Source organism: Colossoma macropomum, unplaced genomic scaffold, assembly GCF_904425465.1.
Source record: "Colossoma macropomum unplaced genomic scaffold, Colossoma_macropomum, whole genome shotgun sequence".
In the NCBI taxonomy this organism is placed as follows: Eukaryota; Metazoa; Chordata; class Actinopteri; order Characiformes; family Serrasalmidae; genus Colossoma; species Colossoma macropomum.
Window position 1 is genome coordinate 46031141 of NW_023494787.1, and position 13002 is coordinate 46044142.

Below are 13002 nucleotides of genomic sequence, written 5' to 3' on the forward strand. Positions count from 1 at the left end.
AGACTCGCGTCGACTTATTATTTGTGTATCTGCTCACAAAATGGAGATGAAATAACCCCATTTTCCAACCCCAGCCATAGCGACAAAGTACAAACAGAAAATCTGATCCTCTGGCTTCAGTAAAAATAGACAGTCCCAGGTGCTTTGTGTTGGGAGTGCTAAGGCCTGACTGAGATTAATGATGTGGAAAGCACTCCAGAGAGTCTCTGGTTTACAGGTGCGTCATGAAGCAAAAAGGCTAAGAAACCGGAGACCAAACAGGAAGCACAGAAGTGCGCTGAGGCTACAGGGTGAACGTGAGTGAGCACAGCGTACTGAAACACAACCCTCTACCTCTCATAAATGACCTTGTAAAGCTATTAGCTCTACATATAACATTAAAGGAGAAGCTTTGGGTAAGTAATATGTGTGGGCTGTGAGGTAAAGGGTGAGGAAGACTGGATCTTGCTTACCGTTGAGCCTTTATCTGTCAGGTAGCTGATGCCTTCCTCAGGGCCGATAGCCAGCTCCACTGAGATGACCCAACTCGACTGGAGGGAGAGAGAGATATTAAAACAGGAGTAGCCGCCATGCGGAAGCCTGAATTTTGTCCATTTATATTATTAACAGTGTGTCATACAGAGTCAGACACCACATAATTGAGTCTATTTGAGATGACTTAACAATTCCACATGGTTTGCGGTCAGTGTGTTAGGAGCAGGTATGCAGTTCTGTAATTTACATGATGCTAACTGGTGATCAGCATTAGCAGCTTCAGTAAAAGAAGCAAACCTTAAGGCACCAAACATGCCTTGGCAGACAGACAACATTTGGAGTAAGGGGGACATTAAACATTTTGCCAAAGTATTGCTTCCAAAGTTCCTCTCACAGCCAACAGGGGGCATCGAAAGATCACTACAGACAGAGCAGCCGCCTTTAACCAGATTCTCACTCCTCCACCCACATCCCCAGTACTCACCCCAAGAGCACACTTAAAGCACTCCTTGTCGAATCTGTACACAGGCGCGAGGATCTCGAAGAACTTGAGGATACTCTGCTCGTCGTTCATGTTGGCAAACTGCTTGAACGTCTGCTGGATCTGCTTCCGCAAGGTTTTAGCCTACAACAGGCAGAGAACACTAATAAACAAGAGCATTTCAGGACAGCGCTAAGCTGAGTTATCAGTTGGTGTAAGTAAAGGGAAGATCTGGGGCTTCTCAGCTGGGTGGAAGATACGCCCACGTCGTTCAGTACTGTAAACATGAACACAAACACGAGGAAAGGCAGAAGAGAATGTGTATCCAGACGTGAATAATACTATTCAGTGCTTATATCCATCACTCTGAGTGGAGAACAGACTGGTTTTTAATTAAACATATAAATGCTCACATTATAATCCTCTTTAGTAATCAAAACCACAGGGCTTGAATGTAGAGATGGAGTAGTGGTACTGATGGGTATCAGTATCAGGAGAATGGAATGGGAAGTGAACGGGAATGAAGGAAATTACAGTGGGAATTTTCACCAAACATATAATGGGTTTGAGGAATGGGATGGAGTAAATCGGCATTCCAGGAGTGGACACACACAGATCATATCAACAGCACAGACAGGCTGGAACATGTGAGCGGTCACTTAGCGCGCTGCCCGCCCTTCCTGACAGGAAGCTGACTTGAGTATCTCTTCCAGCATCTCCTGAGGAATCACGGGAAGGGTCTGTTCAAGCCAGAAAGAGGCGGTCCCTTTCAACTGCCCCTGTGTGGATTCAGCCACTTCATTTGTTTCATTGTGCTTACGCAGAATCGGACGTTAGCTCTAGAAAGGGAGATTAAATATTCATTCTGGTCGACCTCGGCCGCACGAGTGTCTCTTCATTACTCTGTATGAGACCCTTCTGGCGGGAGGCGACCGGTGTTGCTTATTCAAAACGCCACATCTGAGCACTCAATCATTTCTTTTATTGCCTAATTTGATTATTCTCACTATTCAGTCCACTAGCCAGACATTATTACCTGACAGATGGTAGCGGTTGCAATTTAACTCCGTGTGTAAATCACATTACTGCCACTGCATGAACTGAGTGCGCCAACAAACGCGTCATCTGCCAGAACCCAAAACAACATTTCTAGGAATCGGAGATTATGCTTTTTAATCCTTCTGTACTCAAAAAGAGACCGCATGTGAGGAGTAAATGTGGCATATCCAAACACAGCGGGACTGTAGCAGGGGAGCACTGCGTGTACTGCATGATATATTCAAAGTTTAATGATTTTTCAGTACTACAACACAGTAACAATTTTAATACTCTTTGACTTACTTACTTAAATAGGGTAACATCACATGAACAGTACATTCTGCCTGTAGGTGAATCAAACTACACTAGAGGTCTACTACCTGACCCAGGCCTATCAGACCTTTTCAAAACAACAGATTTTGTAACGTTTTCCACCTCATTGTTCATGTACAACGTCTGGCTTTCTAACAAGTGATTTTTTTATGCAGTAAATGTGTTTTTATTCGAAGGAATAAGACTTTTTCTCTTGAAATTTCTCTCTTTGTAGTAACTAGTAATGGGTGGTGTACTGGTTGAAACTGTTCCACAGGTAAGAGTTTTGTCTAAACCATTATACCAGTATGCCACAAATACACACAGATGACACAACATATAAACCCCATCTGTCAAACAAAAGGTCCACGGGCCAGATCAGGCCCGCCACACAATCCTATCCGGCCCACAAAAGTACTTTAATTTTCTGTTATTATTAGCCTGTTTCACAGTGTGCTACACTACAGTGCTCAGCAGGCACTGCGACGCAATGTGCTCTGACTCTCCTACCCCAACAACAGTCTATGGGACAGCAGTTACACCTCAATTCTACACAATTCTGCACAATTCCAAGCCAGTCGTATCACCAAAATGCGTTTTAGCTGCAGTTTAGCCAATATAAACACTTAACATTAGCTCAGCTGCTCAGAAACTGAGCCCAAGTCTGGACTAAAAATGAAATAAAACCCCTTTTTTTCTCTGACTCATAGATTTGATGAGATTTTTTAAATGTGGCCCTTCTACTGGGTGAGTTTAACACCCTTGATATAAACTGTGCAAACCACACACACAGTAGTCTGTTTCGTTTTTCAAATGAAAATGAAAATGCAGCAGATCCTCGATCACCTCCCGCTGCATTTAAAGTAGTCCACTTTATGTTCGAAGCAGCGGACATAAAGGATCGGCCAGTCTTTTGGGGTTAGCCCAGGCTAGAGCTAGCAGAGTAACTGTCGCGCTTCTGTTTCCTCTCGGTCCATCTGAGAAGCTGCCTTACTTGGTGAGCTGCATCAGACGAGGCCGTGGTCTGGGGGTCTTGAGCACAATACAAGCCATGGATCAGCTGGTACTGAAGTGCCTAATGTTTTCTCAGTCCCAGCAGTCTGACGGTCAGAGGCATGTGTATATGGGACACAGGTATCAGACAAACAAATTGAGAAGTCGCAAACTTCACTTTGGTGTTAAAACGTGACTCTCAATTTACTAATCAGAGGCAGTGACCCTTTAGTGCCCATAAAAAAGATCAAATAGGTGCTCGCTGCTCTCTTCTACTCCCTATCATGACCACTCTATTAGGTTACATGCAAACAGTCCAGAGGTTTGGGGGGATGGTGTGTTACTCTTCAACACATGCATAGTCTCTGGAGAGTTTGGGGGAGGGGGATATGGTGTGGGTATCTCGGCCAGGCAGAAAGAAAAAGGGTCTCGGCAGAAGAACACCCCCATCCAACCCACACAGACACACACACAGTGGATTCAACGATGACCCCAGGGGTCAGGGAACACCCCTGACTTGGAGCCAAGCATCTGTCCATGTATGTTTTGCAGGGTCACGGAGCATGCATCGTAGTGCTGCTGCACGCACGGCCTTCACGTGTGCCACAAATCTATCTTCCCCGCTCGTCCACGTGCACGTGAGTGACAGCAGCTGCTCAGACCATAAACCACTGCTAACTCGCTGTAACAGAGCCGCAACCCTTTAACATCTAAATAGAACACAAATTAGAAGCTACTGAAAAACAGGTGTTGTTCGTGATTCTGCAGTCAGAAAGAACTGCACAGACGCACAACTGTCATAATACTATTCTGGGTGTTTCACGCAGGATTAACATAATCTAGGGTTATTTTTACGGTCCATTATATATATATATATAAATATAATAGACCGTAAAAATAACCCTAGGTTATGTTAATCCTGCGTGAAATGCCCAGAATAGGCAGGATACACCCTGGACAGGTCGCCAGTCCATCGCAGGGTGGGAATAATATAATCTGGGGTTATTTCTATGGTTAATTTTATAGGACAGGATTAAAATAACCTGGAATTATTTCTATAGTTCATTTTATAAGAATTCATATAGCCTGGGGTTATTTCGATGGTTCATTTTATAGGATGGGATTAATATAACCTGGGATTATTTCTATGGTTAATTTTATAGGATCAGATTAATATAATCTGACGTTATTTCTACAGTTCATTTTATAGGATGGGATTAGTATAACCAGGGGTTATTTCAATGGTTCATTTTATTGCACAAGATTAATAAAGCTTGTGGTAATATGTTCAGCTTGTTTTACAGCACAAGGTTAATATATCCTGGGATTATTTCTCCAGTTCACTTTCTAGCGTGGTATTAAAATAATCTGAGGTTATTTTTCTTGTTCAATTTATAGCACAGGATTAACATAACCTGGGGTTATTTCTACATTTCATTTTATAGCATGGGATTAATATAACCTGCGATTGTTTCTACAGTTCACTTTATAGCACAGGATAAAAATAATCAGAGGTTATTTTTATAGTTTGGTTTACAGCACAGGATTAATATAATCTGGGGTTATTTCTACAGTTCATATAATAGCATGGCTTTAATATAAAGAGGAATTATTTCATCAGTTCATTTAATAATTTGGGATTAATATAACTATTCTATAGTATGTTTTATAGCACAGCATTAATATAACCCGGGTTGTTTCAACAGTTCGGTAGAAACTGCTGCTCACATGCTGAGGCAGGGTTGACCTTGAATTCTACTGCTTCTCATTATACAAGAACTTCTTGACGCTTCGCTCCATGGTACCAAAGGACTGACATTTCTGAAGGAACTCAAGCGTGCTGGTCAGATTCATGTCTCTGATGCTTTCTGGGCTTATAATTAACAACTCACCTTCACGGAATCCAGCAGACTCTTGGGAAAGAACCTTCGGAGCCCGACATCTTTTCTGGAAAACAGAAAAACAGAAGAGGCTTTGGAACGTGTTCAGTGGAGAAACTGATGTCTGACAGCAGAGGGATGTGCCGGAACTCATTCGACATCCTCAAAAGAGGCGTCCATCTGTGATCCTAATTGCATGAAGAAGCTCCAGAGGAAGATGCCCATTTGGCCTCTGCCTTGAAGGCAGCTTTTATCTGATCTCAAAAATGGATGGTTTCGGTTCGGGAGGGGTGGCTGAGGGGTGCTGGCTCTGGCACTGACATTTCTATAAAACACAGAGAACCTGTTTCCCCCTAGAACTTGAGGGAAATGGATGAAATGTGGAATGCAGAAACTGCAATGCAGGTAACAACCAACAACAATGAAGTCTTTAAATTTTTATATTTTTATTCTTATTATATTTTCCCTGTTTTTATATAGTCAAAATACATATTTTTGCTCTCGATGCCGAATTATGCTAATTACACAAATTGGCAAAATATGGATGGCATACATATCTCACAGGCAAAGATGATCTGAGGTCAGGAGGTTTGGTAAGATATCCAAAAGGACCTCCTGGAAAATATATAAACTTTGTGGCTGCAAATTTAAAGCTACAGTTCAGTAAAAAAAATTCAGTCTACTTCTTCAGTTTTGCACTGGAGCTACAAGGCCTGAGAAACAAGTTTGCTGCATAGCTAATAACAGCAAAAGTCAGTCTGAAGCATGAGTTCTGTACGCATACTGTTGACCATATTTTTAGTAACTTTAATTTTTTACTACGAAATGGCTCTGAAGTAGAGGTCTGCACTCCTGCGGATTCCGCGGGACCCGCCACAATATCTTGTGCCGTGGGAGCGGGTGGGCAACCAGCGCACTGTAGACGGGAGCAGGGCAAAGCACGCATGAAGAGACATCCCACAAATGAATGAAAAGCCTAAATAAATTATAAATGAATTCAACCTAAAGAGTTATGAAGCAACCAATCACGTGAACAAATGCTTGAAGCTTACAGAGACGGAGGAGCCTTCAGCCCAACGGCCACAGCTACTGAGCCCAGCAAAACACCAAAAATAACCAGTCTGTGGTTCAATTCCTGCTTTGTGTTTACTGGGAATAAATGGCATTTGGTGAAGCTACTTCACAGTAAGCCTGATGACCATGACAGCCGTGTTATCCATCCATCCATTATCTAAACCGCTTATCCTTCTGGGTCGCGGTGGGGTGCTGGAGCCTATCCCAGCTGTCATTGGGCGGAAGGCAGGATACACCCTGGACAGGTCGCCAGTCCATCGCAGGGACAGCCGTGTTATTTTAACAGAAAATAATGTATTTGTGAACAGACTGTGTCAGATATTGGATGTCAGCTGGCCTTGATGGAATTGTGCGGGCAGGAGTGGGACAAAACACTTCGATTGCGGGCCGGAGCGGGACAAATGATTCCGATTTCTTTCAGAGTCTGGACTAGAAAAACAGTCCCGCGCAGACGTCTACTTTAAACCCTGGCATATAATAAAAAACATCCCCTAAACAGTTTATCATTTAATTTTAAATTAAAGGTGTGCTTGTCAGTTTTAACCACCAGTCTATTTATTTAATTAAACAGTGTTTGACCAAGAACTCAATAACTTACACTAATGGACTGTTCAAACAGCTCACCTGACTGACACCTTTAAACATGGAGATATGAAAACTGGGTAAGGGGCAGGGGGTAAACATGGCTCTGTTTGACCATTATTACTCTGTTTGACCATTATTACACATGCAGAATTTTAGCGATTTAAAAGCAACTACAGCTGAAAAAAAAAATGTCTGGGGAAAAAAAAAAAGCATAAAAATATGTTGCTTACATACAATAAAAGCACTCTACAGTGCTCCATATGATTGATGTGATATCAGTGGCAAACCGTGACTATCAGAACTAAGCCTTCAGTTGGGGAAATGTGAAAACTCACACATACACATAAAGACCTCTGCAATGATGCTAATTTCTGCTAGCATCCCTTTAATATTCCAGTCTAAATGGCTTTTGTTGTTCTATTACAGCAGAAGAAGAAATTCCTTGTTGCCAAAACTGAATTTTAAATGAGGTGCTGTGCAGGGAGCAAAGTCAAAAGGTATAATGGGTCAAATTACTCTTTTACTGAAAAACAGTTGTTAGATTAAGTGATTATAGAAACAACTGTTAGGTGCAGCCCTAAAGGAAACCCATACTGAGCCCAAATCCTGCCTCACGGCTGCTCAACCCATCACCATCAGTGACAAACTCCTGGCGGCTGTGTCCGAGGGTAGCTGTCACTCAAATTGCGATTGGTTTGTGATTGGAGTGCACCTGGGGCCGGCACGCTGCTCTGTGACTTCGGGCGATCGGACTGAATGACCTGGAACTAACGTCAGCACATGTGCCGCACCACAGCCCCCTCAAGGGGACAAGGGGAGACTGAATGCGTCTGTGTTGTGGAATGTGTGGCTCTGATGGGGCTGGGAGGAGTGCTGATCATTGGCAACACAGCTTCTGTGATCAGAAACAGAAGCATATTTCCTTCTAACTGCCTGGCTGCAGTTTACAGTACAGAGCTGGAAATGGAAGGTGACATGAGTCACGAGAAATCTAAAGGGAAACTAATAGAACCTGCTGCAGTTCAAGTTCTAGTTCATTTTCAACCCGCTTCCGAACTGTCAATAACCGTGACTAAATTGTTTTGAGTGATTAAATTGTGTTTTTTTTGTTAATTTTATGCCACTCTAATTTGGCTAATTTGAGCGTTTATTTTGGCTAATAACTACATTGTGTGCTAGTATGCTTCACATAATATGATGTACTGCTCTGTTCTTTGCTCATACACTAACAAAAATGTCTACATTTACACAGAAACATGTGTAGAACCACACAAAGCATATATTTGGCACTATTGATAGTGAAAATGTGAGCAAAAACTCTCACACAGTGGAATCATAGCATTAGCTTCCTAAATTGCTCGTCTCTCCTTTGAGAACTCTTTACCACGTCAAATTTGTAAAAATAGCTATTGACACATTAACATACTATCCTAGTTTACATTCTGGTGTTCTTACTGGTGATGCAATAGTATTTGATGACATTATCCTCACAAGGAAGAGTAGTGAGGATGGTTGACCAGCATAACAGCATCCAAAACACAACATATGCTATTTTTTATTTTAGCAGGCAAAATACAGATGTTTGATTGATTTGAGCAGCAAGTATTACCAAAGACAGTGAAGCCATTAGGTGCTGCTGGTACGAATCCAGAGCAGGTGCCTAAAACCATAAAACTGGAACCTTCAGGACTGGATTGATGGAAAAAGCATAGTTTTCTAGTTTTCTAGTGCTGAAGGTTTTGCGCTAATGTTACTTTACACAAAGGAAAAACAATCAAATATACTGGCTAACATTGTATGACATATTGTTATTGATTGCTAAAAACAGCTGCAGCAGTCTTTAGGCCTGGATTTTATATGTACAGTATGTCATACATGGCGTCAGTATGTCAGTTTGTCATACAGAGTTAGGAATTGCCTAAGTAAGTCTAAACATTTAAGGGAAAACTGTCTAAATGTGATATTCCTTTGGTCATCACCTAATTAAAGGAGATTTCTGGGGCTCCTGAGTGGTGCAACCGTCTAAGCGTTGGCCCTCTCATCAGGAGATCGCGAGTTCGATCCCTGGTGATGCTACAGCCGTCCGTGGCCGGGAGTCCAAGAGAGCACAATTGGCCTCACTCTCTCTGGGTGGGTAGGATGGCCCCCCTCCTCCCCCCATCACTCTACGCGATGCTAGTCAGCGCAGGCGTCTGTTAGCTGACCTAACAGAACTGGTGCTTGGCGTTTTCCTCCAATGATGCTGCGTCAGCAGCAGTTCGAAAAGATGCGGCGGCTGGCTTCACAGGTCTCGGAGGAAGCCTGTGTTAGCCTTTGCCCTCCTAGCGTTGATTATATCGCGTGATTGGGGGAGTCCTAACTAGCGGGTGGAATTGGAGACAACTAAATTGGGGAAAAAACTGGGTAAAAATCCCCCCCCAAAAAAAATTTTAATTAAATTTCTGTGTAATTCAATCGTTGAGATGTAAACAGTCATTCAGAGTGGTTTGGCGTGAAATGGTTAACTGTAAAGAAACTTGCTGACTCATATTTCTTTACAGTGGTGATGACAGGAACCAGGGGTCGCAATTTGCAAGTACAGCCTTGTTATTTACTACTCAAAAGCACCAGTTAACCTACACATCTTCTGACTTTTCATATGTAAAAATAAATAAATAAAAAAATAAAAAAATTTGGGGACTATTTGCCTGACAACAACCTGCATGTCCCTCTCCACCATGAAAGGATTTGTTAGAAATATGGTTCAGGCCACAACCACCTCAAAACCATCATGAAACAATGTCTCAGACACTATGAAATGTATTTATAACCAATTAATGTAATAACTTTATGTGATGCAGCTTTAGAGGCATTCAACTTTCTAGACATCTGGTTCTTATCCCCACCAATGTGAACAATTCTAACTTTTCTCCAGAACGAAGCGTTTCACAACAAACCACTCCGAATGACTTGGTTTAGACCTTAATGCTTTAATTATGCAGGAATACTGAAAAAAAAAAAAAAAACGGTTGAATTCCCGTTTAAAAACCAGCCCACTTCATCACCCACTTAAAGACCAAACCAGTTCAGTCAACACTAGGTATCGAATCCTCAAGGCTCAGCACAAGAGGAAATAATCATTATGGAGTCACAGAGGTAAGGCCAAAGAAAACCACAGAGGTGTTTGCTAATCCGCTGATCCAAGAGAGACCTAATTCACACAACAGGACCTCATTTACTATTAGCATACTTGGCATTGTTCTCTTCACTCGCCCTGCCAATAACACCCACTTGTGTTTATGTGGAAGGAACCGCGACAGAAACAGAAGAACTGTTCAGTTAATGACCATAAGCCTGGACTCTGGAGTTCTTGAACAGCTTTCACAACGCGGCAAACACACCAATCGCCCTTCAAGCTTCACACAGCCACATAATCCTTGACTGTGTAGACGCTCGACAGTTCAGCCCTTGGGGTGTTAGCGCTGCAGCACAAACAGGATTGGCACATACAGGGAACATATAGAACCGGCCCAGGACGCTCGAGAAATACAGAATACGATCCCCTCAAGGTTCCAGAGGACACCACAGAACAGCGGAGACATCGTTAGGACAGAAGACTAGCAAAATGTCTCCTCTTATTAGTACAGCTGGGCATTTAAATCATTTTTAAATGACTAGTATTCAAATAGTGTAACAGGAAAACATGGAAGGTTTAACATTCAGTCAGTGTGCAAGCTAGCACAGGAGCGTTCTAACTGTGCTGTTATTTCACCAACACATCATGGTTTTTTCACAAACTCTATCACTCCGCTGAGACGCCCATTGCTAAGCAACGACTTTGACAGCTGGAGGAGACGCTCAAGACATTTAAACGTTTTTACTTCTTACTTTGCCACAAACAGAAAATGGACACTTTTAAGATCACATTTGACCGACAGCCGATTTGGTCAGACTCTAAATTTCCAAACTGTCATCACCACTGAGCAGCTTTTCAGTCGGCAGCTGTGACAGAAGAACAACTGAACAACCTGGAATCAGCCAGAAATGAACCCAACACCATTCGCCAAACTAAATGGGCTGTAAGATGTTTTACAGACTGGCTGGAACAAAACAACATTAATACTGATCTGGCAGAAAATGACAACACTGAGCTAAACTTGATATTGCGGCTGATTTGGTCAGACTCTGAAGATCAGACTACACGTTTGGCGAACGGTATTCGGTTTATTTCTGGCTGATTCCAGGTTGTTTAGGTGTTTTGCTGCTGACTGAAAAGCTGCTCAGTGGTGACGACAGTTTCGGAATTTAATGTAAGGAGCTGGAGAACAAACTGCCAGCTGTGCAGCGAGTGAGCGGAGTTCGTTACTCTGACGTAGCAACGAGCTGCTTGTTAAGGAACTTTAATTTGGCGGAAGGAACTGCGAACATTAAAACATGTTAAATGCCGCGTTCACGGCCCAGTTTATTAATTTATTATTTTATTTATTTAACTGTTGTATGAAAGCAATAGAACACTCGAGGTTGTGCGTTATCGCAAATAACATCCCGGCTGTGATGATCTACGACACTCGCCTTCGGCTCGTGCCTACGACCAAATCACAGTGATGTTATTTCGCGATAACACACTCCCTCTCGTGTTCTATTGCTTAAGTATTTGATAATAAACCAAAATGGGCCGCATCACACAAACTAGTTTACATGTTGAGCTTAGTGTCTTCTACACCTGCCTCTAAACAGATGCAAGTCCCTGCTGTCGGAACAAAACCTTGTATCTCCAAAATGATAACTTTACAGGAAAAGGAAAAAATCTACTTTACTTTTAATGTAAGTCAATGGAACCAGACATTCCAAGTCATTTTGGGCCGTTTCTTTGGCCTATTCATTAAGAAATTCACACACAATGTAAAGAGCAACAGACGTTTTCAAATTATGTCAAAAACTGAAAAATGACAAAAATGGAGATGCGAGGTTTGCTTCCGACAGCAGCGAAGTGTTTTAGAGAAACCAACAGAAATCACACAGATAGCAAAAAGAAGACCAAGATCGTGACTGACGCTTTTGGTCGAGATACCTAAGCTTAGCTAAAAATACTCCTCAGGAGAAACTGAAAGCGCCAATCACAGCGATGCCACAATCAAGAGTCTCTATCAGCAGACTGCATCAGGGAAAATGTGTCAAAGCAGGTCATCAAAATCAGCTGAAAAATATCACCCGACTGATATATCGGTCAGGCTTTAATCCATATATTCTAAAAAAATTCACCTGCTTTAGACAGCTGGAACTGTCACACAATTAACAAGTAAATATTTTTGGTTATTTTATGCTGCTTTAATTTGGCTAATTTCACCATCTAATTCGGTAAATAACAACCTTGTGATCTAGTTAGCTGAACTTATGGCTGACATATGTAATATACTGCTTTATTCTGTGCTTAAACACTCAAAAAAACACTACATTTACACAGAATCACAAGTAAAACCATACAAAGCTTATATTTTCCTCTGTTGAGTCTGAAAATATAGCCAAACACACTCATTCAGTGGAAGCTAGCATAAACACTAATAGTATTATCTTTCTGGCTAGCACAGCAAATGCTTTTGGTACAATGTAGTATTTCAAAAAAAAGCAATCAACACATCAACATCCCCTCCTAGTTTACATTCTGGTATGCTTACTGGTCATGTTATAGTGATTGGTGACTTTATCCTCACCTGGAAGGGTAAAAAAAAAATTACCAAAATTGTCACTGGCTTTAGCCGCAAGTGTTACCTAAGACAAAGGAAGATGCCCCCAAGTTAATGAAACTCAACAGAACTGCAGGCCCTCAAAATCACCCAACCGATATATCAGTCATATATTCTAATAATAACATCCATCCCTAATCATTAGCTCACAGTGTAACGTCTGAGAATAAGAACTAAAACACAAAAATAAACACCAAAATACAGTGACAGTCGACACCAACAGACTCTTTCCCTTATTAGCATGGAAAGAGTCTTATTAGTGTTTTGTTATTCGGAGCAGCACTGCATCTCTAACTGGTAAACATCATTTCAAATGCAACCCTCCAGCCACTTTGACCTTCAGTATTAGTTAATGGTCCTTCCACAAATATCCTCATATAACCAGCCTTGCAGAGTGACATTAGTGCATCCAACGGCTGGTCGATGCTGGAGCTGTCTCAGG

At 41.9% G+C, this 13002-nt stretch overlaps 1 protein-coding gene across 14 annotated transcripts in view; it reads right to left on the reverse strand.

Annotated features, from left to right (window-relative positions):
• Positions 1 to 13002, reverse strand: part of ptk2aa (protein tyrosine kinase 2aa) — a 204457-nt gene that overhangs the window by 60371 nt on the left and 131084 nt on the right. For all 14 annotated transcript variants that reach the window (XM_036567576.1, XM_036567582.1, XM_036567581.1 and 11 more), the window contains 3 exons: positions 5191 to 5245; positions 959 to 1099; positions 453 to 530 (listed from right to left, as the gene is read on the reverse strand). In XM_036567576.1, the coding sequence (XP_036423469.1) occupies positions 453 to 530; positions 959 to 1099; positions 5191 to 5245 (274 nt within the window). The remainder of the gene's footprint in view (positions 1 to 452; positions 531 to 958; positions 1100 to 5190; positions 5246 to 13002) is intronic.